Genomic DNA, 27,370 nt, shown 5'->3' on the forward strand with positions numbered 1-27,370 from the left:
AGTCCCTTCCAGCTGCTCCAGCTGGTGGTGCTGCTGGAAAAAAAAGAAGCTGAACTTGTGTGCATGAATGGGTTTTTGAATCTAGACACTCTATAGGAGGAGAGATGTGTCCCAGGTTTCAGGATTCAGCACCTGGGGCTAGTGAGGTCCCTTGGAACACTGCTGTCAGGAAACCTGGGACAGACCCTGCAAACACTTAGACCTGTGGCTGAATGTACTTGCATGTTAACTTGTTATTAAGTCAATCAGGCTACTAGCCTGAGTAAAGTTACACATGTGCACTTAAGTTTGCAGGATTGGGCCTCCTGAGACTAATGAAAGTGCATAATATTGGCCAGTTTGGTCCAGATCCCATATTACCAACACTAGCACATAATAAAAGAAATATTGATTAATATTCCTTTCTAGTGGTACCCAAACTGTGAAGTTCACATCAAGATAGGCAAACATTTTTTCCATGAGCTCAGAGGAAAATTTTAAAAGACTAAAAATCAGTTCTGTTGCTGTCCTGTGAGCATTTTATTTTGGGTTTTACTTCCTTTCTGCTATTATTTGCCATTGAGCTAATATATCTGCTTTACTTAAAAGTTTTAAAAACACCTTGAATTCCTTCATAAAAATTAAAGAAGTCACAAAGATACATTCTGCAGAGTATTCAGCCCTTTCCATAAGGCAGCAATGCTTCACAAAGACGGCTTCTGTAGTCTGAGATAATTCCTATAATGCAAATTTTATATATGTATTGCTGAAGAATTTTTAATACAAAGAACTTCTATTTAGAAGTCTTCTTGGTTTTCTTTCCTTCCTTTCCTCTTAATGTATTTTATGTTAGTAGAATGGCAAATTGGTTATATGCTTTAAAGAGAAGCAGCAGGTTTTAATATTTTTATCAATATTTTTTAAAAATTTTAAGCTGTAAACTCCTAGCCAGCATTACAGGGAGCCGGTTATGTCTTGATGCATATTGTATTAACACTAAGGAACCTCTCAGAGCTGAGAAAATATCTTTTGAAATCATCATAATTCACTACAATTATCAGAAAGCAATGATTTCCCTTCTAATACAAAAAGTTGTTTTTTGAGAAAATAGTGGCAAAGGTGTCATAGCGTGAGAGTGTCAGAGTTCCTATAAGCAGTATTTCCAGATGGGCATATGGTCTGCTCCTTATTAAACAGACAATTTTGTTTGCTCTCATTTTTTGTAACAAAATAACAACACACAAACTTTAAGAGGTAGTTGAGGCTTTTAATGCTGTAACTCATATTCTTTGTCTGATAGTATTTTCACTTCTAGTCACATTTTTTAGAGGCTAATGTAATTTAGAGGTTGTGGTTTTTTTGTTTTTTGCTTTTTTTTGTGCAGGGAATTCGGGGCTACACAGTTCCATAATTTCTGCTTCAGCTAAATTGCTTGTAAATCTGAGTTTTAATAAAAGGAAGTCTAACAAAAATATTCATAAACCAGCCATTATCTAATGTAATGGTGTGTATTTTCAAAACACTATAGAGACCACACAGCAAATCAGTGGCTGAATCAAGAATAAATGTTTGGCTTCATTACTTTCACTAATTCTGTGAAGTTCATGCAGGTTTAAAATAAAAGAGCTAAAAAAAATTGCCATTCGATGACATATTTCTAGGTATTTGCCTGCTCTCCTGTTAAAATTTACAGGTACAAAATCCATCTGCTCTCACGTAAAATTTTGAAGGTAGATTTTGATAATGGTTCTCATTATTTTTTCTTTGTATCATTTTAGAGTGTGTAAAGAAGAGGTAAATTGGGTTCACTTGGGTTCTGTAGGTCACTTTTAGATGCAGTGACCTTGATCTATATTTTGGCAATGCAGCATTCTGGTGTTCATTACATGTTTTTTTTACACTCCTTGATAACAAGAGTGTAACTGGAAGATAAAGAGCATAAAAGAACATTTAATAGGATGCTGGACGCTTTACCTGTTTACCTTACAATTACAGATTGCTTTCAGGCATCTTTTAACCTGGTAAAGAATAGTGAAAGAGTTAATAAGGACATTAACTACCTACATTATATACATCTGTTTTTTTGGCCCTGACTTCATTTCTGTACTCACTAGCAACAGTGGGAATAATTCACTGCAGAGAATTTTCACAGTGAATGCCATAGGTACGTCATTCTTTTGACTGAGGAATTCAGCTGGGACATGTTTCTCATATCATGGCATGTGCTATATTCTTATAGATTGCTTATGTGTGATGTGGGAGATCAAAGGATTGTACTTTTATTTCCATGACTACAATAAACTTGAAAAGAACAAAAAGAAATAATAGTGAACAACACATAAAACAAATGGGAGCTGATGCGATTTAGAGAAAAGAACAATTAGAAGAAAAATGAGGATAGCATTCTTTATTATTCTTGGTTGTAGTGCAAAGTTTTGCACCTGCTTGTTAACAAGGTCAAATTTAGGATTAAGAAAAAAGAGGGAGTGATTTAGTTGCACATTTTCTCCTATTAGCTCTGTTTATTTAATTTAATTCATATGTACAATGTTCCAAAATAACTACAGTGATTGATAGTGCTGTAATAAAACACAGAAAAATACACCAAAAAAATTCTGTGCTTTTTTAAAAGTTTAAGACTTCCCATTGCATTTTATTTATTATTGTGCTTAAAACATTTTTGGCAGAAGTGAAATTCTATTGTAACAGTGAGATGAAGCATTACTTTGAATTTAGAGTCAATCCTATCTTACTTGTTTTCAAAATGGACGAATAATTCACAGTTTCTATGTTAAAACACAATTAATTCCTTCTTTAATGGAAGCTATTGTGTAACTGTGGTTCCCTACTATCTGTGGCATTTTAGGTTGTGTAAGGATTGTGCAATTAGCAAAGTGCTAAGTCCTGTATTGCCCCCTCTCATTATAAATAAAATTATTTTTAGTAATCTCCAGATAATTATAGTTGTAAATTATTATAGGAATATTAGCTGCCTAGGTCAGACTATGATTTTTTCACTGAAAAATTAGCAATGTGAAAACAGAAGGTTCAGCCTGGTGTATAGAGACAATTTTTATTAGTCGTCTAAAGGAAAATGTGGAAAACAGCCAGAAGTTTTGAGTCTTAGTTGAAATATTTGGAAAAAGAAGTTTGAATTCCTCTCTTCTTTACCCAGGATATCTTTTCTGCCCCAGTACCTTCTCACTGTGGAGCTCTGGGTGACACGTTCAGCCAAACCAAGAGAGCTGTGTGACTTATCCTTAATCAGGGATGTACATTGGTTGTTTGAATAACTTTCTAGTCTTCCTTACCTATACCTATACCAAATAGGACCTTGATTCAGTTCTCAAAAACATACAAGTCTAGCGTGGCATGAGATGCACTGGAGGAGCTGAGGTTTACTGCTATAGGACAAGATCTTTGAGAGATTGGCCAGGATGAGTCCCCCTTGGATCCCAAAATCCGCTGGTTATCTTCATCTAGGTAACTGAACTGAATTCTCTGTCTGGAGGAACTCTCACAGAATGAGTGTAGACCCTCAGCTCACATACAGACTCCCACAGTAGGCAGATAAGTCTGGATTTGGATGCCATTCCTGGTTAAAATAATGTCTGTTCTGGTAATGGCTATTTACATACTTCTGCAGAAATTCAGTTAACTGTGATTTCATCCATATCTGGTCAGGGTTTTTGTCCTAAACCAGTGTCTGAGAGTATGCCTATACTTCTATCCATGCAAAGAAAGTGTAGACATGTTAAGCTACCTGTGAAATGTCTGAAGAATTCTCACTGACCACCTTTACTAATTGTCTTTGTCTTTACTGCACGATGTCAAAATATAAACAGATACTAAAAGTAGTTGTTCTGTCTTCAAGCTTATCTTTCAAGATGGAAGAAGGTTTTAGGAGGTCAATGTACTGCCCTGAGATAAGTTATGTTCCCAAGCAATATGAAATAGTCTGTAGGAAAGTGAGTCCCTCTGGAAAAAATTCCTCATTGTCCACACAGGCTCATTTAAACCTGGGATATACATCTTCATTTCTTACTACAATGTTCAGTGTACTCAGGTGTACACTTCAGTTCATTGATGAAGTAAGTGGGAGGCTTGCCACTTTGCCTATATGCTTTTTGTTATATCCTTGTACTGAACCTTCTGTAGTCAATATTGTTGGCTGCACTTAGACCAAAATACATGAGAATAATAACCTGGGATGAGGATATACTTTGGGCAGGTTTTCCTGTATACTCCTGAAGGGACTACCTCTCAGTAGTGACCCTTTCCAAAAATTTAGAGCTGATAATAGTTATGAGAGTTCAGAGTGGTTGAAACATTGACTAGCAATCTTTTAAATGCCTAAATTTCAACACTCTCCCTGAGGAGCTGAGATGGAGATCATTTCAGACCTGTCAGAGGAATATCATGCCTTAATTGTACTTCATTGTGCTATAAAAAATGAGACCTCTCCACTAGATTTAAGAGCCTGTGGTACTGTGATCTGTGTGAAATCTTAGGGGAACTCATCTGGGATCTTACAATGTGAATGAAATAAGCTTGTGTCACTAACCAAGGTAGAAATAGTCACATAAATGTGATGGTTTCTGTAATTGATCTTTTCTAAAAGCATCTCAAACTTGACAGGGAGCATCTTTTCAGTGTGATTTATTCTGTAATACAGTATACTCCAGTGGCTGCCTTCCAAAAATGCTGTCTTGAATATCTGTTTATAAATAGAGCAGCTCCAAATCACTCACATTCATGACTCCAGCATTTCATTGAGAGAGAAAAACTGTGGCACAGATGCCAGCTTTCAGAATAGAGCCTTTCTAAATGTGTGGGGCACTAGTTACCTCTTTGAGTCGTAACCCTTACTCTGACAGAGCTCCAAATAAGCAACTGAGCTTTAAAAAATTTTGTTGTTTTAAGAAATGTGGAGAATATGCCATGAGGAGTGAAATGGCATGGAGTAACACTGCAACTTTTGTTTGATAAAATACAAGTAAGCCATCTTCTCCTGTCACTTACTTTCTTGCCATTCAGTGGAGAACCGTGCTGTCAACTGAGGAATAATCCAGTCTCTATGTCCACCTTTTTCACAATTGCAGGAAAGAGAGAGGGACCCTGTAATTAAGACAATATCCAATCTACTTCTCTAGATCTAATGTGTAATCTCTGGAAAGCTGTAGAAGTCTCTGGAATTTCTGGAAGTTTTCTCCGCTGCAGGGCATTAATTTATATTGACTTTCCTCTTCAAGTGGCAGTGGGAATAGTAAGAAGCATATTATTTGTCTCTTCTTGGGGGAGTGTTTGGCAATATTCCCTTGCACAGTAGACAAGGGCAGAGTTTGAGGAAAGAAAGCTTTGACCAATTCAGATCTCTGCTGATGCAAGGGCAAAGTTGGTTAAGTCCCAGAAGATTAGTAGGGCTTTCCTGCTCCAGGAGTATGTACTCGGAGGAGGTGCCTTTTACTGTAAATTGGAGGTGTCCCAAGGAAAAGGGGAACATAGCACAGACAGACTGCACTCAAGCTGGTATTTCAGTTAGGTGTCCAGCCAATATCTCTGAGGCACACAAAGGCATAGCTGCTTCTATGAATTATGGTGGATGTGATGCTAGGGTGATGACCTTGTCTAAGTCACTCTGTTGCATCCCCAGTCTTCTGTCACTGGACAGATCACAAGGTAAAGTGCACAAACATGAGAAATTAGTTAAGGCCCCTAGAGTCAGACCATATGCACACTTCTGGAAGGTCATTACTTTACTGTACAGTTTTGAACGTTTGTGAAGTGTTGTTTGTTATTAAGAAAAAAAGTTCAAGCTGGAAGTTTTTCATTTAATCTATTTTGAGGATTAATGGTTACCCCTAATTTAGAGCAGTGTGTTGTGACATCCATAGTGTCATGAAGCTGTAGGGCATTAAGCATGCTATGTTAAGCTATTTTCATTGATAGAATAATGTATATATTTGGGTTCTGACTCTAAAAGGTTTTAATGTGTATCTGTATTTTTTTTTATTTGAGACATCAATTTTTTTTATTATATCACATAACATTTATTTAGTTAATTGTATTAATATTAAAATGAACACATTCCTGAATGTTTTTCAGCAGATGCAATAACATTCAACAATAAAATATTTACAATTTCCCTTCAGAGATTAGTGAAGTATGTAACAGGACACTGTGCTAATGTGTGTGCAGGTAGGACACTAGAGAGTTGTACTTTTCTATTAAAAGTACAAATGGGTTCTGTAGAAAATAGTGCTTTCAGAAATAAGAATGATGCCCCTTAGCATTCAGTGACATACATAGGTCAATAAAGACTTTGATATCTGTCTTAGAAAATAGGTAAATAAAAGAAGCTGAATTTTGCAGGTAAAAAAAGAAGTACAAGTGGTCAGAATCTCTCTGAATGGAGCTCTCAGGTCTCGTGCATTCTCCACCTCTAGGAGATAACTGGGAAGTACAGGGGAAAACAGAGGGCTGGATAGAAGTAACGAGCAAGCAGATGAGAGAAACCAGAGTAGAAAGAGAATATAGATGAGACAGAGGAAAAGATGAGAGAAAACAGATGGAAGCCAAAAAGCCAATGAAGTGAGAGAGACAGGGCTATAATGATTTACACAAGACATAGTTGAACTAGTCTGGATAAAATAAAATAAAAAAGAACTTATACCCTCAGTCCAACTTCAGAATAAAGAAAATCTATAAAGGATTTTTAAAAGGTTAAGTCAAAACTTTGTAAATCTTTTCATCCAGGAACTGCCAAAAGAAATTCTATAACAGGATATTCTGACAGTATTGGTGACCTTGCATAGATAAGAATGAAATAAATATAAAAACATTTACATGTTTATATGAACCAAACTGGAAACTCCTTGAGGTCTATTCTTTGCTGATATATACTTCCTCTTAAAGTTTAATGCATGAATGGCAAGATAAACAAAATCCACTTTTTGACAAAAGTCCTAAACCACCATTTTTATTTTCATTAGTCTGGTCTAATAACATTCATTCCCTTAATAATAAATCATTATTTATATTTAGATGGGATTGTGAATTTTAAAAATTATAATTTAATTTTTCACTTGTGGAAAGAGAATCTCGAAACAAGCAGAACAGAAGTCTGAAGGAAATGCATATCAAGATTTGGAAATATAGCCAAATTGGAAGTTAGCTGTGTGCCCTGTAATTGTTAAAACAACCTATGCTTTTTTTAGTTTCAAATACTTTTCATCTGTATGTTATCTCCATGGCTTATAGCAATACTTAACATTCTACAACTGCAGCAGCTTCCTTAAGCCATTCTTGAGCTTTATTCACCAATAGTGAATACTCCTTTCTCTGTCCCTGGAGGTCTCTAAAAAGAGATTGATGTGGCACTAAGTGCCATGGTCTGGTAACCACAGTGGTAGTGGCTTAAAGGCTGGACTTGATGATCTCAGAGGTCCTTTCCAACCTGGCTGATTCTGTGAGTCTGTGATGCCTAAAAGGAGTTCTTACATTACAAGCTGGGGTCCTTCTCATTTTTTGGTTTAGTCACTGTATTTTTTCAATTTTTTTTTTTCCCCTCCAATGATCAGGCCAAATGGAATGAAAGTTGAGTAGAGCCAGAGGGAAGATGAAAATATCAGCCTTGGCCAGATCAGCTTATTTCTGAGTATTCTTTGCCCTTTGATACTTCTCATCTCTGTCATTACTTTTTGGTGAAGAAAGCAATGCAACAAGGGGGAGGGACAGCTGGCGTGATCTGTGTCATAGAAAGCAAGACATTACCAGTTGTCATTCCACAGTCAAGTCTCTTCAGCTGAGAGAATATCCCTCTTAACTATCAATATTTACAATTAAAGCTAAGACTTTTCCTAGAATTCAAGGTATAAAATGAAATAAAATAAAATACATAATATTTTAACTATTTAAAGGCTATGACAGAAGATTTATATTTGTGTTACTGCATTGTCTTTCTAAAGCTAGTCTGGGTAAATAATATAAAAAATACAAATAATTTATTTAGCACTAGAAAAGAAAATTCCTTGTAAACTACTTCATTAGCAGTGTCAGTCAATGTGGAGAGCTGTATTAAAAAAATACATGAATTTTCCAGTAAGAGAGAGGGAAAATGTAAATCAGATTTCAGACATTATTTTATTAATGTTATGAATTCACAAAAGTCAGAAAGCATTGAAATTAGGGCTGCATAATCTAAATCAATTTAGATGATTAGATACACAGCTCTTCTATAGTTCTACATTATAATGTTGGAGGTCTGATTTTTGTTCCAAAGACTGAGCTATCTTACAGAAAAAAAAAATTACAGATTTTAATAAGTAATTTTTTCCTTAGCTGCTCATACTTAAGGGCTGAAAAATTCTTTTTGCTTAGGTGCCAAGAGTCTTCTAACCTTTTTTGAGAGCACCACAACTTAAAAATCTATTGGATCACCTCCCATGTATTAGCAATGATTAAAACTTCCTCCTATTCACTGTAGTTGCACAATTCACTATGACATGTCTGGAAGTTTTATGTTGGAAGAGTAATTTTAACAAAGAGTAGATACAAAGAATTTGCCAAATTTCTCAGCTGTTGTAAAACACCTTGTTTTGAAATACACATTGGCAATTTGAATTAAAGAACTCACAATAAAAAGATACTTGCAGAGTTTTAGAGGCTGTTGGTCACCCAAAGATAGTAGTATGAAAGGTGCCCCTTTTGAACTAGCCCTTTGCAGAATTTATAAGTTCTGTCAGCAAGTTTAAATAAAGAAATTAAAATCACAAAAAGGATTTCAGTAAGTACATTAAAGCTGGTTAAAGTACAAAAAAATTTTGAACTCCTGAAGGGCCCTGTGAAATACTTGGAAAATAAATGTTTTATCAAAGATACTTTGGCTTCAGCAACAGTTCAAGTTTTTGGAGACAATGAAGAATTTGAATTACATGGTAGCTAGATATTTTATCATCCAGATATTGAAGTTGGGAGAAAAAAAAACTTTTTCTTTTTTTCTTTTTTTTTTTTTCTTTTTTTCTTTTTCACAAAGTCAATTTTAATGTACATTTGACTTATACTTAATACAATATTTTCTAAAACATTGCAATTATTTTACTAATGTATCAAACTTAAAGTATATTATTTTGACTGTCACTCTAAGAGATAAGTGCAACAAAAATAAAGCTAGAAGTGGAAGTCATACTTAGGGATGTTTTTGTTGCTAGTTTCAGCATTATAAATTGAGACAGACATTGAAAAGGAACTATGTGATTCACTTCTTTCTTACATTTTCTTGAAATTATAATCAATCTCAGTTTCCAAGGCAACTGACTACATGAGAATGGACCAGCCAATAATGGGAAACAGCTTTCTCTTTTATTACTGTAACATATGGTAGAAAAAGTCTTTTTTGTTTCATGCTGTTGAAGAGACTGTCCAATTTATCACTCTAAATAGGATCCAAAAATGATTAAAAGAAGTGTGAGCAGTTCAGTTTTGTTACAGAAGTGCACAGACATAAATTCACGGGGGATAGGCAAATCCAGAAACATCAAAATATAATTTTAGATACTCTTCAACTAAATCCCAAACTTCAGCGTCTTTTTATCTCTGACCCTCTCCAGGGGTCCTGGCAACATGAAGAGTTGGTGCAAGTGATTGTATTGGCAAATGGATTAGCATTGTGTCAGTATGACTCTCTTGGGGTGTGTGGAATTGCCTTTCTGCTGTAAGATGCCTGGCACTAGTAAAAGGCTTCTTCCATGTGCACCACTGAGAGGGTTCCGATTGATCTAGGACCACAAGACTTTCTGCATTTCTTTTGCAGACACCAAATAAAACCTATTAGGAGAAATGTTGGCTCCATGAATAACTTGAAGCTTAAGTAAAATATTAAATCACGCCACAGTTTATCTGCATTTTCATGTTTTGTTTCTTGCGCTGAGATTTCAAATGTTTTGCTGTTCAGTATTCTTTGCCTCAAAAAAAAAGCAAAAAAAAAAGCTGTGAAACATTTGTGGAGGAGTCATATTATTCCTGAATTCTGCAGTGTTGTCTCCAATTCTTACTTTTCAGAGCTTTGTTTTTCATTTTTTTTTCTTCTTCCAGATGTTCTTAAGGAAAATTATTCATTTCTCTCAATGTGTTCGTAAATAGGAATATATATCCTTTTTTATATTATTATTTAAGTTTCACTGCAACTGATACAGTATCTCCTGACCATCTTGGGTTTTCTTTCAGACATTGTATTAATGTACATTCCTTTGCTACTTTTGTATTTTATTAAACTTCCTACTTGTGACATTGATTCAGTAATACTTAAATTTCTTTCCTATATGAAAATGCTTAATTTTGAAGTTCAGGTGTAAAATACTATTTTTTCCATACTACTGAAATAAGAAACAAAAGTCCCGTTGTCCTCAACATATATTTGGCCGTACATTTCCCCAAGTCTTTGTTCTCTCCAGTCTTTTGGGTTCAGTCTCTCAGTTATAAGTGTAACTGTTTTGATGGAGAGTGTTTCATATTTTAAAACATTAGCCTACCTGATGTTAATACCAGAAGAAGTCTGGTACTTTTTTTTTTTTTTAAATCAGGTGAGCCCTTCTAATCATATTCAGTTCAGTCAAGTTGTAAGTGCTGATACACAATTTTCTCTGTTTCTGTAATCTATTGTATTTCCTCTATTTTGCTGAGCAAAAGGAGTGTAAGGGAAGAGAGGGGATGGGATAATATAAAAGAGACAAGATTCCTCCAAACTACCTAGAGCCAACACCAGATCACATTTCTAACCAAACAGCAGCTGAAACTGCACCAGAAAAATTTGTCATTTCTAACACCATGTGGTACCTAGGGATTAATGCTTTAGTGTGAGTGTTTGCTCTGCTCCCACAAATATCTTCCCTCTGAGAATTTTCTGGGGGGAGAGAGAAGGGCAGGGATTGAAAAGTACTTTTCTGGGTTGCCTTACAGTATTTGCAAATATTTCATCTAAACCCCCACTAAACATATATCGGTGGGTTCCATTAGGTGCCATTCAGTTTAGGTAAAGGGAAAAGATTTGTTGTTCCTGTACTGCATAAAACCTTGCATGACAGATGCCATATTTTGAATTATTAGAGTGAAGCACAGCTGGTCTATTAAAATAAGGGATGGAGTAATGGGGTGGTCTAAAGTGGCCCCGATCCCAATGAAAAAGTTCTGTCAAGCATGAGATAAACAAACAGGCCTGCATTTACTAATGAAGTACTGGGTACCACTGCTACCTGGAGTATCAATATCTTCTTTCTTGAGAGCAGAGTCACTTCCTGTTGGTTAATTTGGTTTGGGTCTAATAAAATGTCCATGTGGCCCTTTTGTACCAGTGCACGTTGTTCCAAGATGAAGTGATGTGCATCTGTATCTTCCCTCTGAAGGAATATGTTGTAAGAGATGAAAAATAAGATTAACAGTATGAGAAATTTTATGAATAGTATAATGATGCGAGACAAACCTTTCTTAGGGATCGGCGCCTCAAGGTCTAACCAGGTGTCGTAGTAGAGACTTGCAAGCGGTGCTCTAAGTCTATAGCTCACAGAGTGGAACTAGCCTAGATTGGTCCTGTGGCTCAAAGAGCTACTGACCTCCCTGTTGCCTAGCCCAAGAGTGAGCTATCCTGTGGATGTGAGCCTAACCTTTTATTGGCCCCCTGGTCCTGCTCATGGTCAGTAGGGGGCCTGCCCTAACCAGGCACAGGTGGACTTGATACGAGCTCACACCCACTCCTTGGCAATCAGAGGCACCTGGTTGCCTTGTTACTCTACAGTATAACTTTAAAGTAATAGTGACAACATAACATACAATAAAATAATGGTGGCAGTCCAGAAACCCTTGAAATTTCTATTTAATTATATGATAGAAAACTACACGCACCAAAAATACATTTAAAAGTAGATATGAGTATATGGAAGGAAATAAAAGACAATGCAAGGAAACATTTGCAAAAGAAAATATGTAGGGACTTTGAGAAAAAACTTTAGACAACCTTATGTACTTTGTATCACAACCATGCTGAGCTGTTGTACAATCAATAGTATTAAATTTTAGGTAGCATATTTTTCTCATTCCTGCTCTTTGTCAAACTGCATGTTGTATGCCTAAAGTAGAAAGCTTTTTGAAATTTTTTTTCATAAAGGAGGTAAATTTTGGACTTAGAGAAAAACTACATACTCCAAAGACCTCTTCTCTTTTTAATTTATACAGAACACCATCATTTCCTTCTTTTACCCAATTCCACCATTCCTGTGGAGTGTAAGTAGAAAAGGTACCATGCTCTCCTTTCTCTTATACTGTTCTTAGATTGCTAAGCACTTGGTAAAGTGACAAATACTCCAAAAGTAAAGTGAACATTAGAATATGTTAAAATAATATGCTTTCTCATAGAAACACAAAGTTCTTCAGAGAGGATACCACGGTATCATTCGTTTTGTGAACTCTATAAATGCAAGACATTGTTAAAAGTTTTTATCTCTATATTTAACTATATCTGATATTATAACATTTTTGTGTTCTTAGAATTAATCTTATTACTATCTAACAAGATTTACTTGGAGCAGTGAACTGTTTTAATAATATTATTAGTTTATTATGTTAACATTTTAGCCCAAGTTCACTGAGTTTTGTAACAACTGATAAAATATTGTTGAAAGAAAATACTTAATAGAAGGGCAAAACTGATAGTTATTTTGTTATAGAAAACATTGTAGTGTACTTGGGCTTGATAGAAATGTAATATGTTTTCTAAGCAGCCATGTAAATTTTAAAACAGAAAAATTAAAATACCACCAAACTCAATTATCATATTTATGGCAGAAAAGCTTCTAAAGATTTACTTTTTTTTTTTTCCCTTCTGTTTTTTTTCATTCCATAAAACAAAACAAAACAATAACTAGAAATGGGGAGGGAATTGATTTTTCTGATAGCAACATGTTACACCATGAAAGTTAAATCCTATCTTAAATAATACTTGAGGGGAAAGTTTGGCAGTGTATATGTATGTGTCTGTCCCATTTCCCATACATGTTGGAATGGCTTTGATAGAAAAGTAATTGACTTTAAAATGGTGGAATTCCATATTTATTGCATTTTACTTTCTCAGTGTTGGTGATACTATTTTAAGTCATGCTGTACTTTATTTTAAGCACCATCTTTGTAAATTAAACCTCTATTTCCTCCAACTCATATATCATCTTCAGTTACATAGCTCTTGGAAGTCACATCAGTCCTTTAGCTACCAGCTGGAACTTAGTAAATAAGTTTTATTTATATCGCACAAGATGGCATGATAACAACCAGCTTTATTTGAGATCTGAGAATTAAATAAAAGATAAAAAGGTAGTAAATTTTTTCTTTCATCATCCCAGTGCTTCCACAAATAAGACTCAAAAAGACAGAAGATCATTTAATAAAAAGTGCAGATCCTTTTATTCAGTCCCTTTACAGTGTAAAATTGTACTGTGAGTTGGTATCTTGCTCTTCCATCTTCTGTCTTGGACCTTAGTTCCATGGAAGGCTTTATATTTGCACATTGGACAGCTGGAGGTCTTTGATCTTTCCAAAGAAACCCCCTGCTCCCACCCCATGGAAGTTTCCAAGGTGGGAGGTATCCCTGCCCATTCAGGAGGAGTGGAACTAGATGATCTTTAAGATCCTTTCCAACCCAAACCACTCAATGATTCTATGATTCTTGAAATATATAAACATTTGAGAGATATTTAGACCCACAGCCTTTGAGCAAGTTTACTAACCATAATTCCTAGCCAATCCCTGCAACTAATACCACTGAAACTTGAATTTTACTGAGTTCTGAATATATATGTGGATATACATTATACGTGCATATACACATTTGCCCACTTTTCTAAAAGTTGGATATTTTTGTTTTACTGTGCTATTAAGTGAATTCTAAAAACTAAAAAGTAATATTTGTCTCATACTTTTCCTGTTTATTAACTTTTTCCTATTTTGGTTCTTTCTGTACTGGTTCAGAGGCTCTGACTGAGGCATTTTGTAGGTAAAATGTAGAAGAGTCTGTATGATTACACTGAAACCACCTTTCTAAATAGTAACAAAATAGAAGACTCAACCTATATTGTACTCCATTTTTCTTGTGTGTTTTGAGTGTTTAATATGTTACAATTACAGCCATAATAGAATTCAGGAAACATTCATATAGGATGTCAAAAAAATTATTAATCTTAAAAAAGAACCCACAAATAGCCTTCGGCTCTGAAAATGTCTTCAAAAGCTGAAAAAAAGCCAACAACCCACAAACCAGCAAAGTTGTTGGCCCTTCTAAAATTTTTTCTTCACTGATATTTAATTAATATAGATAAAAATCTGTAGAATTAAGCATACCTTGGAGCTTAACAAAGTCTAGGACAAAGATGATGGTCAGATGAGAATCAGAAAGGAGCTTTGGAAGAATGTTCTCAAGGTTTGGCCTTGGGGAACTTGGGCTGACAGTAGAACTGGCATAAAGAAAAGTCATGGGGGTAAACCAAAATTTCAGTAAGAGACACTAATATAAACTCAACATAGAGAAAAAAAAATCTATCCAATAGTTGTACAGAAATGCTATGTAGCTTTCTGTGAGAATAGGCATCACTTGATATGGTGTTACATTAAAACACATGTACAAACAACACATAAAATAATAGATACCATAAGGTCCACATACCTATCAAGGCAATCTTTTAAACACTTCCTCATCTATTTATAGCAGGGTGCATTCAAAATCATACTTAAACTCCTGTAATTTTAAAGTAGGACTATGTTCCAAACATGGTGAATGTTTGGAATATTGTTTTATTTGCAGTATGTGAAATTGAGGAACTGTAGGAAGACCTATATTCTTTCAAACAAGTGACTAGGCTTCCATTTGGTGTGCAAACCCCCACTCTAATACCACTAATGTATTGTGTGCATTGTGTGTAAATATACTTATTGCAAAATACAAGTGTGGTATAACTGAATAAAGAATGTTGCTTATGGTGTTTTCTGCAAGTTGAAGTCTTTGACTGAGTCTTCTTCATTTTCTTTAAAGGTTTTTACAGGGACATCTAGGTAACTTACTCAGATCTTTTACAAGCTTTAGTTTTAGCTGATTCATCTGTGAAGTGGGTACAAGAAATGCTTGCTTTAGGAGACTATGCAGTCAGCAGCATCGATACTGATTTATACCAGCTGAAGATATGATCCTTTCCATTTATTCACTTCATATAAATAAATAAAATGAATAAATTAATTTATTATGATCCACTTTCAAAGCACTATGAAAGTGCTTTGAGATCACTGGATGAAAACACTGGAGGATTTTAGTCAAAGACAAAATAATTTATGTTACTAAGCCATTCCAATCTGCAGTTTTAGAACAGCGGGGATTTTTTTTTTTTCTCAGTTACATAAATTACTTTCCTGGGCTAGTATTCCTGGGTTTTTCCTTTTAAAATTACCAACACAGCAAAAAAATTGTAGCTATTTTCATCAGCTTAACTTTCTTTGGAGATTTCCAGCTCTGTGTGATGGTACTCGCAGAGCCGTTTCTGGGTTGGGTACTTCTCTGCAATCTCTTCTGGGAGAACAAATGTTTGGGAGCATCCTAACCATGTGCTTTAAATGTACAAAAATAGAATGGAAGAAAAAAAAAAAAAAAAAAAAAAAGGAACTGAGTCCCTTGGTAGAATCTCTTTAATGTCTTGCATCTGATGTTCAGACTGGTGGGGAGAGGAGGATCACATGCCTGATGTTTTCTCTAGGATTATGCCCAACTGGAAGACATCCCTTGGCTTCTCTGCAGACAGCAGCATATCCAAATGGAACATATTAATTCTCTGGGGAAATCTCCTTAGTGAGGCAAAAAGGAATCTTTTCAACTTCCCAGACACATGGTCTGTTCCCAGTACAATCAGTCTTAAAGGAGGATCTGCACTACCTTGGACTGAAGGACACAGTTTCATTGTAACAGATAAATTATTCCTATGATCCAGCTGCTCAAGCTTTCAGGCTTTGGCATGTTTATTAATAAAAATGTGAAAGAAAAGAAAGAAACAGTCAACCAGGCAAGATACCCCTGTAACTCTGCTGTCATCATTAGGTGAACACCATGTACCAAATATTTATGCTCCTTTATGTTTCTGGATCATAGAAAATAAATATCTCCTTTATGTGTTCTGTTTTCTTTGGAGATGGGAGTGGAGGAGAGGGTGAGTCATAGTGGAAGAATAAAATTCACTTCTGTCCTGTCAAAAACTACACATTTAATTGTAGAAGGATCCTAGCATTAACATCTCTTTGCTGATAACCCCTGCAGCCCAATTGGCTTCAAGCAGGAAGCTGATGGCCTGCCAGTTCCCAGTCTCTGTCTGGTGACCTGTGGCCAGAAGCAAAATCTCTAGTATTTCTCACTTCTGCTTAATAAGGCAGTAACTGTTCTACCTAAGTCTGAATGTGGGGTGCCTATGCACCCTTGCAAGGGATTTCAGAGTTTTGACCCTTCACACTGTAACAAATCCTGCCAGCTGCAGCCTGACTTTTTAGCATAGGGCAGGTCTGAGGAATTTGGGAAGGTTAATATGAACATCATTAGTGTATGATCAATGTTAGCTGTATAGCTCTATGCTTAAAAAAAAAAAATCCAAAAAAACAGTAAAACCCACATATTTTCTATTATGAGCTGATTCAGAGGATTCTGTTCTTAGGTAGTTGAGAAGGGAAGTGGTCTGGTTATGGAGCTCTTGAGGATGCATCCAATGGATTTCTTTTTCTTACACTTTGCTGTGCCCTCTCCAGAGTGTAGATGAGATGGGAAAGGACAGAAATACAGGGTCTAGTGATTCTCTGCTCCCAAGAGACAGTGAAGGTTCAAGAACTGTCCCTGTCTGTCCAGTCATCCTCACTCACCTGAGGCAGGAGAAACCTGACAAGAAGTGAGCTTCATGTTGCTTTGGGGTAAAAAACCATGAGTGGAATCTAGAACTTTGCTTGAGCCTTCTTTACAGCTGCAAACCTCGACGTATTTCTAAAGACAGTTATTAAGGAATGATGAAGGCACTGAAGCCTGAGAGGTAGGAAATACCAAAAGGTTTTATTTATATCCTAGAGAAATTTAGTCCATATTTAAAATGAATGTTTATGATTCTTTATAGCACTTCATAACATAGGAAAGTATCTGTCACTTTTGTGAAGGAATTTGTATGTGTGTTCCATGCAACAAAGAGGTTCCTGCCAAGGAAGATAAAGGTTAGAGAGGTCCTACCTACACAAAGTCCAAATCAAAATGCTATGATGCTTTCCAGACATTAAGCCACCCTTCTCTGAGCCAACATCTCATAGTAGTTAGTCAAGAGAGAAGGAACCTCAGATGCTTGTTGGTTAATGTAGAGGAAGATGGAGATGTAGGAACTACAGAGATATAGAGATGTAGGAACTATATATCTATGTAGTTCTCTTTGCAATTGAGAGACTTGCAGCTGTCTTTTTTTTTTTTTTAAGACAAAATAGTAGTCTTTCTTAAACTGTAGCTGTATCAAGGACCACAAACATGTGGAGATGTTTTAGAGAAGACTCAAGTTTGCTCTTGTAGTCTTTTTTTTAAGAAAAGTCGTTGGAGTTTCTGTTCAGTACTAAATCAAGAACAACGTAAAATAGATGAACTCTGATATTCCAAGTCCCACATTATTATGGAGAATGAAAGAGAAATTAACACAGATTGCCCAGGTACACAGGATGGCTCTTTTAGTATGTAGTAGGCTGAGTAGCAGCAAAGTTCTGTCACAATTTGTGAGACAATATTACAGCAAAATTAGGGTGCTATTCTTCTGGTAAAATTGAACAGACACTGCATATCTTAAAAATTAAAAATCCTTTCTTTCAGAAGAGCCCTCTTAGGTCTTATTTAATCATGTCACTCTAGGTAATACTGAAAGTAGCAAAAGAACAGTGACTTCTAAATATCTCCTCTGGTTATTATCCTTACATGCTACTCATCACTCAGATGAGATTACAGTGTATAATTTCTGTAGAAATGTGTGAATATACTACTAATTTCTGTTCAATACTATTAAAGATGGTGCTAATAGCTATTCCTGGTGCTCTGTCTTGAAAGACATTGGTTTCTGTATTTAATTTTACTAGTGTTACCCAGTGTGGCTGGCAGTTTTCATATCAGACATATTTGTTTGACAAAATCTTTGAACAAAATGTGGCTGAAAAATTTTTCCTCTTCTAAGAATGAGAACAAGAGAGAAATGCATTGTTTTGCCCAACTTATAAAAAAATGTGCTGACATCTTTATGCTTTTGAGCAAGGTCTTGAAATGTGGTAAAAGTGTGGTAGATTTTCCCAAAGTCCCAAATTCTGGGCTAGCCTTTTTAGGTTTGTTTCTGCTCAGCAACTTGTGTTTCCAGAGCTTCTGTCTGCACTGAACACTGCAGACTCTGCATTCTCTGACTCCTGATCATTGTATATGCTGTACTCCATGGTGCTACCACTTTGTTTGAAATGAAGAAATGGAAAAAAAAAAAAAAAGAAAAAAAAGAAAAAAAAGAAAAAAAAGAAAAAGCCTGACGAATCTGAGAAAATATGAATGGAGACAGAGGAGGAGGGCAAAAGCTCATGTAGCTGCAGACAGGGAGGGTTCTCCATAGGATCCCTCCTTCTTTCAGTGTGTAAGATATATGGTGCTATGGGGACAGATCAAGATTGTCTATCAGCCACAATCCTCATCACTAATCAAGATCCATGCGACATGTGTTGCAGACATGGGGAAGTTTGGAAAGTATGTGTCACTTCAGAAAATGAACATATAACTAGAGTATCAGAAGGTATGTATGTACATAAGAAAGATAAGATGGATTGCGTAGGAGATCTTTATCCCTGATACTGTTCACTAATTCTATGGAAATTAGCCTGAAAAAATGTTCAGTCACTGTAGCGTCTAATGTAATTATTGATATGTATACTTTGTGTGTTGTATAGTTATGCATCATGAAACTATAGGAAAAATGTCCTAGAAGAAAAGAAACCTGACCTCCTGATTCAAGGCCACATCATCTTGAACCTGTAGCAAGCTTGATAGATATTAATTTTGTCTATTATATAAAAAGAGATCGAGGTTCTTAAATGTGCTTAAACATTTTTTTAAAATTAGTATCTATCCTTACTATTGAAATGCTTTTTCCAAAGTCTGAACTACACTTTTCTTTCCACAATGTATCATCTTGCAATAACTATTTAGACTTTTTTTACTTTTACTATATTCACTGGAATGTTATGTGGATCAAATAATTAGAATTCTATCATTTTATAGTCTTAAGTCACATTTTTTAGAATTTTTTCTTTTTTCTCAAGCTGATCTAGGTCCTTCGTGAAATGCAATAATCAGTACTGGAATCCACACTTCAGCAGAGGCCTACTAATGACATAAGAAAAACTAATATTTCTCAAATTATATCATTTTGCCTGCAGATATTTGTGATGAAATTTGAAAGAAATAACCAGGAAAATGAAGTTGTCTCTGTTAATTTTTTTCCAGTGTGAAATGATAGTCATTGAAGTGCTTTCTGTCCTGACAAAGACTTAGTACCTGGTCTGATTTTTTGTTTTCTCTGATTAATAAGCAAAAAAGGAGCACATTTATTTGAGGAAATCATAACAAATTAATTTTATAAAACATATAAAAACATATAAAAAACCTAAATAGATTGTTAAAATATTTTTATATGTGTTTGGGGGTTTTTTCCCCCCAGAGAAAACTTTAATCTTTCAACAAAAACATGATCTCCTTGGCCTAATTAAATAATTTATACTGAGCTAAGACAAATAATATGATGTGCACAAAGCTGACTGATTTTGACCAATTAAGATTTCCTTCGGTTAATATATTTAGAATAGAACATTGATTTTTGTATTCGCCTTTTAATCTTAGTAATATCCCTCTTAATTAGCACAGTCGTTACAGGCTCAGCTTTTGTCACACTGTTGTAAAAGCCATCCTAATGCCTTCCCTGGGGAAAGCCAACCTCAAGGAAGGTGTCTGTGAATGCAGAATGCAGGGATTTTTATCTTCTCCTTCAACACATCTTTAGTGCTTGGAGTTTGGAGAAGAGCAAAAACAAAGCAACAAATTATCCCCATGGAAGTTTGTCAAGGAAGGGGTTAAAAAAGTGGAATCTTTGTGTCTGTAAAGGGCTGAATTATCTTCCTGACACCAGCAGGGGTTGCTGTCACTAGTTTGTGGTTGTCACATTCCTGTTATGCTTGACCTTGGAAAGGCTTGACAATATAGTCTGGATTTGATTAAGGGAATTTCATGTTTTTCCCTTGCTAGAGTCACCCCCCACCTCGACAAACATTTAAAAATGTTGAGGAAAAAAAAAAAAAAAAGTTTGGAAAGCAAACATTTTCCCAAAAGAAATTTATAGTTCAAATTTACACCAAGTTCGCACTAACTGGAGCAGTCCGGGTTTCCACTCAGGCTTTGAGTGCTCTCTGTAAACTATTAGTCACTTCCCTGGAAGAGGCAGCTTTTTATAGGCAGCAGGATAAACCAGGCACAGATGTGCGTGTAATATTAGAGGCTTTCACATGTACCTGCATTTATTTTTTTTCCTCAATCACAGAAAAGAAAAAAGAGTGACTCTAGAAAGAAATTAATTGAAGCCTCGGACTTTGTTTGGCTTTGGACAGCTACCATGAAGATTGGTTTAATGAAAAGAAAATATCTTGCGTTGCGGATTTTTGAGATTGTGGCAATTTATATCATGAAGATAGAAGTTCTTTCAGTGTTTAACAGGTTGTTCTTTTTTCACTCTACAGGACTGTGATTATGCCAGCAGCCAATGAGTTTGATCCAGAGATTGTCCTGGTGTCAGCAGGATTTGATGCTGTGGAAGGCCATGACCCTCCTCTGGGCGGGTACAAAGTCACAGCTAAATGTAGGTATTGTCATAGGTGTACGTTTGAGAGTTGGTATCTTTTCTATTTAGGAACCTTATTTTATGTCCAGCTTACATCCATATTTCTATTTTGTGAAAGGATAACCACATCTCTGCGGGCTGGGACTGTCCTCAAGTAGTACCAAGAGATGCCTGTGGAGCTTCAGGTCTCACCCAGATCATGGACAGGGTGGAAATGAACATGTTAGAGTTCCTGACTGACTCCTTTCTGTTCCTCTTGGCACTTTTGTCTTAGCTTTTTAAACTATCGCTTTTCTGGCATTTAAGTAACATTTTAGAGGTTTCATGCTTTTCAATAGGGCCCATTTTCCAAGTGCTGGATTGGGTTGTCTTTAAATATATATTCAAGATTTCAAGCTTTGGAGGCCTAAATCCATTCTCATATTGCTTTTTTGTTATTGCAATCTTTTCAGCTTGATGGCATTAATCCTGAATTACATCAGTGCTTAGGAAAGCCAAAATTTTTTAAAAGACTACTCTGTTGGGTCCCAACATTTTGGATGCCCATTTCAGTCCTCCAAAATGTGTGCTCATGGCAGAGATTTAATAGCTTCTGAAAGACAGGTCTGTCTCAGTTGTCTCGTGTAGCCCCACAAAGTCACTACCTGTTACAGGATCATGCCAAACTGATTCTGAGACTGGGATGTTAAGCAAAGCTGGGTAGTGTAGTAAAGCTCTGCACAATAATGTGTACTGTAACATTGTAGCATATAAATCGTTTCCCACTGGACAAGACCAAATGATTTCCTATTACAATGCTTTAGATCATTTTCTGCAATATATATACTTCTCTTCAGTACTGTGTTCAGTCTGCGTCCCTCACTAGAAGAAAGACATTGAGCTGCTGGAGTGAGTTCAGAGTAGGGCAACCCAGCTGGCAAGCTGGTGAAAGGTCTGAAGAATAAGCCCTAAATAGGAGAGGCTGTGAAAATTGGGATTGTTTAGTTTGGAGGAGGATGAGAGGAGTCTGTATTGCTCTCTACAGCTACCTGAAAGGAGGTTGTAGGGAGGTGGCTGCTGGCTTATTCTCTCAGGTGAACAATGATAGCACTGGAGGAAATGGCTTCAAATTGCACCAGGGAAGCTTTAGACTAAATTTGAGGAAGAATTTCTTTATGAGAGAGTTAGTCAGGTGTTGGAATGTACTACCCAGGGAGGTGGTGGAATCGCCATCCTTGGAAGTACTTAAAAATGGTGTAGATGAGGCACTTCAGGCCATGCTCTAGTGGGTGATATAGATATATATATATTCTATTGAGGGGTGGATGTTGACTGTTGGACATGGTGATCTTAGAGGTCTTTTCCAACTGTGACAATTCTGTGATCTCAGGAAATAATAGCAATAACACTTAAAAAGTTATTAAATACACATCTCTGCTGCTAATGGCAAATGCCTTGGGAAAAGCCTGGAGAAGTCAATGATATCTCATGGCATGTAACACATTGCACACATGGAGTCCATCTCAGAGGATTTTGTCCTTCTGACCTCTGCCTTTTGTTACAGGTCAGGAGAAGAGAGTTGGTCTTTACCTCAGGAAGAGCAGGGAAGGGATGCAATATTTACTTTTTTTCATTTTAACTGCATGTTGCACAGGCTCTCCTGATTACCAAGGACAAAAGGGGAGATGGAGGTCTAGAGGGACTGTCCCCAGTGGGGTCCTGTGTCAAGTGAGAATGCAGAGAGCAGTGCAAGGACCTACCCAAAGGTGATAGCACAGGAGCAGACTGGAAAGGGAACATCCCTGTGGCTGCGAGTAAGACATTGTCAAGTTTTAGCACAGCTTTTCAGGTTTATGTAGTGGTTACACTAGTGAGGAAAGAAAGATAGCAGCCCCTATGCATGTTTGACATTCATTTTTCTTTGATTTATGGGTTTCAGTAAAATATTGTGCTTGAAAAAGCCCTGTGTAAGATGTTTACTCACCATTTTTTTCCAAAAGTATGGTTTCTGGTTAGGACAGCCATTCCATGGACTTATGTGGACAGGACATGAGCTTCCAGCCAGTACAAAATACATACTTTATTGAAAAGTATTGTATAGTTATCTGTATTTAGCAGGTGAGAGTGCATGCTCCATGTCCCTTAAGCATGCATGGTGCTTCAATAAGATGCTTTGACATAAGCAATGTTTTGGCATAACAGTCTCAAGAATTTAACTAGAAATTGCAATAAGGTTTGTGTTTTCCTCTCATTTCAGGCTCAATTTCACACTAAATTTCACTGTTTAATATTGGAATTGGTGTTAATTCATGGAATAGCTAAACTAAAATCTAAGTGTTTTCTTAATATAAGGTACTGCACATCAACATATTGCACATGTGTCTGTAAGAGAAAAAGGGTGATTTACAGTACATGGCCCTTGTTTAAATTAAGGGAAAAGCCAAGTAGAGCCAGATAATGATCATGCACCTGAGGGATGAATAAAACCTTTTGTACAAAGCCAAAGGAATTTATTATTTCCCCAAAACAAAATTCTCCACATTCCCCCATACCATTTTAAAACATAGCATATTATATATGGCATGTAGAAAAATGAATAATCTATTAAAAAAATAAAGTCCAAAGAGAAATATCTGCATTAAAGACTAAAAGTATATATTCATGCAAAATTTTGATAGCTGGTGTGTAATAATTGTAAATTTTTTCCAAAAAAATTAAATTCAAAGTAAAGTTTAACCTGCAAATATTGTGTTTATGTAAATCTTCAGCACTTTGTGCACACTTAATAAATTGAGTTTTTGATTTCTATGACAGAATACAAACTTTACACATAAAAATTAGGAAAAGATTAACAGCTGGAGAGAAGAGGGATACTTAGGTACTAGCCTTTCTGTTAAAGACAGTTAGACAGACAGCAGGATCTTGGTAAGAAATTATTTATTTATTTTGTTCAGAGTAGAGTGAAAGAGAAAAAAAATTATTAATTAATCAGCATTCTCAAATAATAAAGTAAAATCTACAGAATGAAGATAACAGATTGGACTAATTACATCCTTGAAGTAACCATAGAGCAGAAAATTACATACAGAAAATATTGGTCTATTAATCTACACAGTTTTAGTAAATTATAACCTGCTTTAAATTTTTTCCTGTATCAACATACAATCTCATTTACCAAGAATCTGCCATGTCTTACTAGTAAACAAACACATCAGCAACGAAGTAGTCATCTATATTTTTGCAGCTGATTTTAAGTGCATGGATCTGATGTGCATGTCAAGATTTCTGGTGGTGAGGTGGCTCTCAGATCTTCTAGAGGTGTGTAGGAAGAAAGGAGAGATCAATGATGATAGAACATCTAGGACATATCTCACCTAATTTATCCTCAGTTCCATTAATTAACAAAACCACTCACAGTATTAGTGTTAATATTGTTAATTTTTTTAAACTCTTGAAAAAGAGATAGTATTTAAAAAAGAATTGTAGGGGAAGTTTGAATCTTTCCTTCCTTATTCCTCTTTTCAAATGACTTTCCCTAGGTAAATCTTTTTTTTCCTCTGCCTTTGCAAATCATCCTTGTCTGCTGATATTTTTTTCAGAAGTTTTCACTAAACTAATGACTAGTTAACTAAATTTTCATGTCCCCATAATAGATTTTGTTTGAGGCAATGTAGAATTGAGACTGAGCACTAACTGAAACATTTTTTTCAACTCCAGCTTTGAGGGTTTCATGGGCACATTTTCTTTTTCTTCTCTCTTTTTATCCTTTGTTCCAAACCTCTCTCTCAGTGAAGTGCTACCATTTCAAAAGGTGCATGTGTATGCCTAGGTACACATATACATCTTGAAACATATGTTCAACTCACGTGCATACACTTTGTGATGGATTTTAGATTCTGTCAACAAAAATATTTGGCTTCCAAGGCTTGAGGCAACTGGTGGCATATGACAGAACTTCCTGCTGCCAGGAAGTTCTTATGCCTTTGGTAACAGCTATAGTCCCAATATTCTAGTAAGAAAATGCAAGCTTTATAGACAACAGTGTTTATAAGACCACCTACTATAACTGTAAATAGTTGGTATACTTTTGAATGTACAACCATTTTTCCCTTTAAAAGTTCTTCCCAAGAAAGGGAGCTTATATCTGGAAGAGAGTTTCTTTTTTCCAAATATCCTTTTTTTTTTTTTTTCCTGACAGGTATATTTTCTCGGCTCACAAACTCTGCTTTGCCTGTGTCCTTATGCTATGGAAAATGCATCAGGTTCAGCACTAAAAAGTAAAGAAAAGAAAGCAAGGCACACACTAACTTTTTTGTTGGTACTCTTGGCATCAGTTATAGGTGCCAACTCATGCTAAGGAGCTTCTCTAATTTCTAGAAGGGTCTGGCTCAGTTTGTTGAGGATATTCAAGCAACTTATCTGATTTTACTTTCTATGGTCACTCTCTTATGACGCAAGCTTAAGTTCTTTAGCCAAAATAGGGAATTTCTTTTGTATTGTCAACTCTGTTTTTGGTACTGGCATTTCTCTGTTCATGTTGCTTGGTTAAACTGGTTCCCCAAGGTGGAAGCAGCAGTGGGTGCTCTCTCATGCCCAATTCTGTTATTAAGAGTAACTATTGATGTAAATGGGATCCTTTTGCTTCGTAAAGGAACTATAAAGGTGCCTTGATTTTAATTTAAAATGTAATTGGATAAGAGAAAAACATGCCTCAGGTCCTGACTAGCCTCATATTTCTTTTTTATTAGTAGAAATATATTATTTTCTCAATAAATTATCAGATCAAATATAAGCACAGTATATTATGTATTACAAAAACATAGTTGTTTAATCTAATCCATTACAGGGGTAGTAAAAATTGCATTGATAATAAAGTATAAGAAAAATAACAATGGAAGAAATAAAGGAGATGATACTTTATATTTAGAATAGTAAGGTGATGCTGAAAGATTATTAATCTGCTCTTCCATTTTATCCTGATAGTGCTCAGATGGAACTAGTGGAGTTAGAGCTGACATATTCTGTGCCTTATCTTAAAGTAAATATTGAGAACCTCTACTAAAATGCATTGTATTATCACATCATTTGAATTTTGTCCTGTGAAGAGGTCTGAAAAAGAGCTGCCCTATCTGCTGATAAATTTACAAGATGCTAGATCTTTTAAGAGCACTGTTTTTAAATTAACTCTGCTGAGTGAAGTTCTCCCTGTAACAGTATCCTGAAGTGCATTCACTTTGTTTTATAGAGCAGTTCTTAGAATAGTGCTTGCATTAAAGACACTGAGATCACTTTACTGTTCAAGTAAATATTGTGCATAATTGATCATCAAATGGTGACCATTCCATAAAAAGAATAAAGTAAACAGAGAAGTGTCAAGCAAGAATGAAGATTTTTTTTCAGGGTACTTATCTTTCTGAAGCACCATGTTTGTTAAGGGCTATGATGATTTAATTGAGATTTCCTGTTTTGCTCTCTTATTCCAAAGATGCTATTTGACACCAAAGTGCAAAATAAGATCAGCAATTAGCAGTAGGAAAAGATACTACTGCAGCCATTTCAAGAGTAAATTACATTTTGTCTGCTGTTGAGCCAAATACGTGATGAAATGTTGATCCATGATCTAGAATATAAGTGACTAGCAAGGCTAATTTGCAGCTTTAAAAGTTTTTCTTTTAGAGAATTGTAATTCCCTTATCAAAAGCTGCATTATGCTGTGATACACTCTGTTCAAGTGAGACCAATGAAAAAATTTCTATGAACACTTTCCCTCCTCAGCAAACCTCTACAGGTAGAGGACTTGGATGAATTCACTGTAACAGTGAACAAACTGTTTGCTTAATCACAGCAGAAGAAAAAAAGTAAGACTCTAAACAATTTATTTCCAAAGGATATTTAATCCTAGGTGGTAGGAATTAATGTGTAAAAAGGGATACAGTCTCACATGTAGCCTACAGGTCTTTGAATCACTTCTCATGGCTGGAACTGGTACTTCTCAGAATACAAATAATAACTAACCAGGTTGAACTTGGATACCTATCCATTTGATTTCTGCTTTACCCTTCACATTTCAGTTCCAGCTTCCCAAAGAGTGTAACATATTTTAATAACAAGGTCTCTGAATATAGCATATAGTATTGTAAAAAGATAAAATGCCCAGCATCTGGAGACAAGGAAATTCAGAATTTATGTGCAGTTTTAATAGTGACATGAATGACCAATGAAACAATGGTCTGGCATGGTGTATTTGCCACCAATGAAAGGCTTTAAATGAGACTTATAAACAACTTAGAACATCCTTACAAACAGGTATGCCTTAGAACACTCAGATACTTGAGGCTTCATGCAAAATTCACCTAGTGAAATTTCTCTTCAATGATGAGTGCTTTCTTGAGTCTTCTGACTATCCTACTGTAACTTGGAATTCTTTTCAGTTTCCCACTACCTGACGTTTATAGTATGCATGGCATTGATTT

At 35.7% G+C, this 27,370-nt stretch overlaps 1 protein-coding gene across 1 annotated transcript in view; it reads left to right on the forward strand.

The window, feature by feature from the left end:
• The window catches only part of HDAC9 (histone deacetylase 9), a 453,995-nt gene that overhangs the window by 376,745 nt on the left and 49,880 nt on the right, over positions 1-27,370 (forward strand). The window contains exon 23 of the mRNA XM_030444746.1: positions 20,818-20,936. Within this exon, the coding sequence (XP_030300606.1) occupies positions 20,818-20,936 (119 nt within the window). The remainder of the gene's footprint in view (positions 1-20,817; positions 20,937-27,370) is intronic.

Source organism: Calypte anna, chromosome 2 (assembly GCF_003957555.1).
Source record: "Calypte anna isolate BGI_N300 chromosome 2, bCalAnn1_v1.p, whole genome shotgun sequence".
Classification (NCBI taxonomy): domain Eukaryota; kingdom Metazoa; phylum Chordata; class Aves; order Apodiformes; family Trochilidae; genus Calypte; species Calypte anna.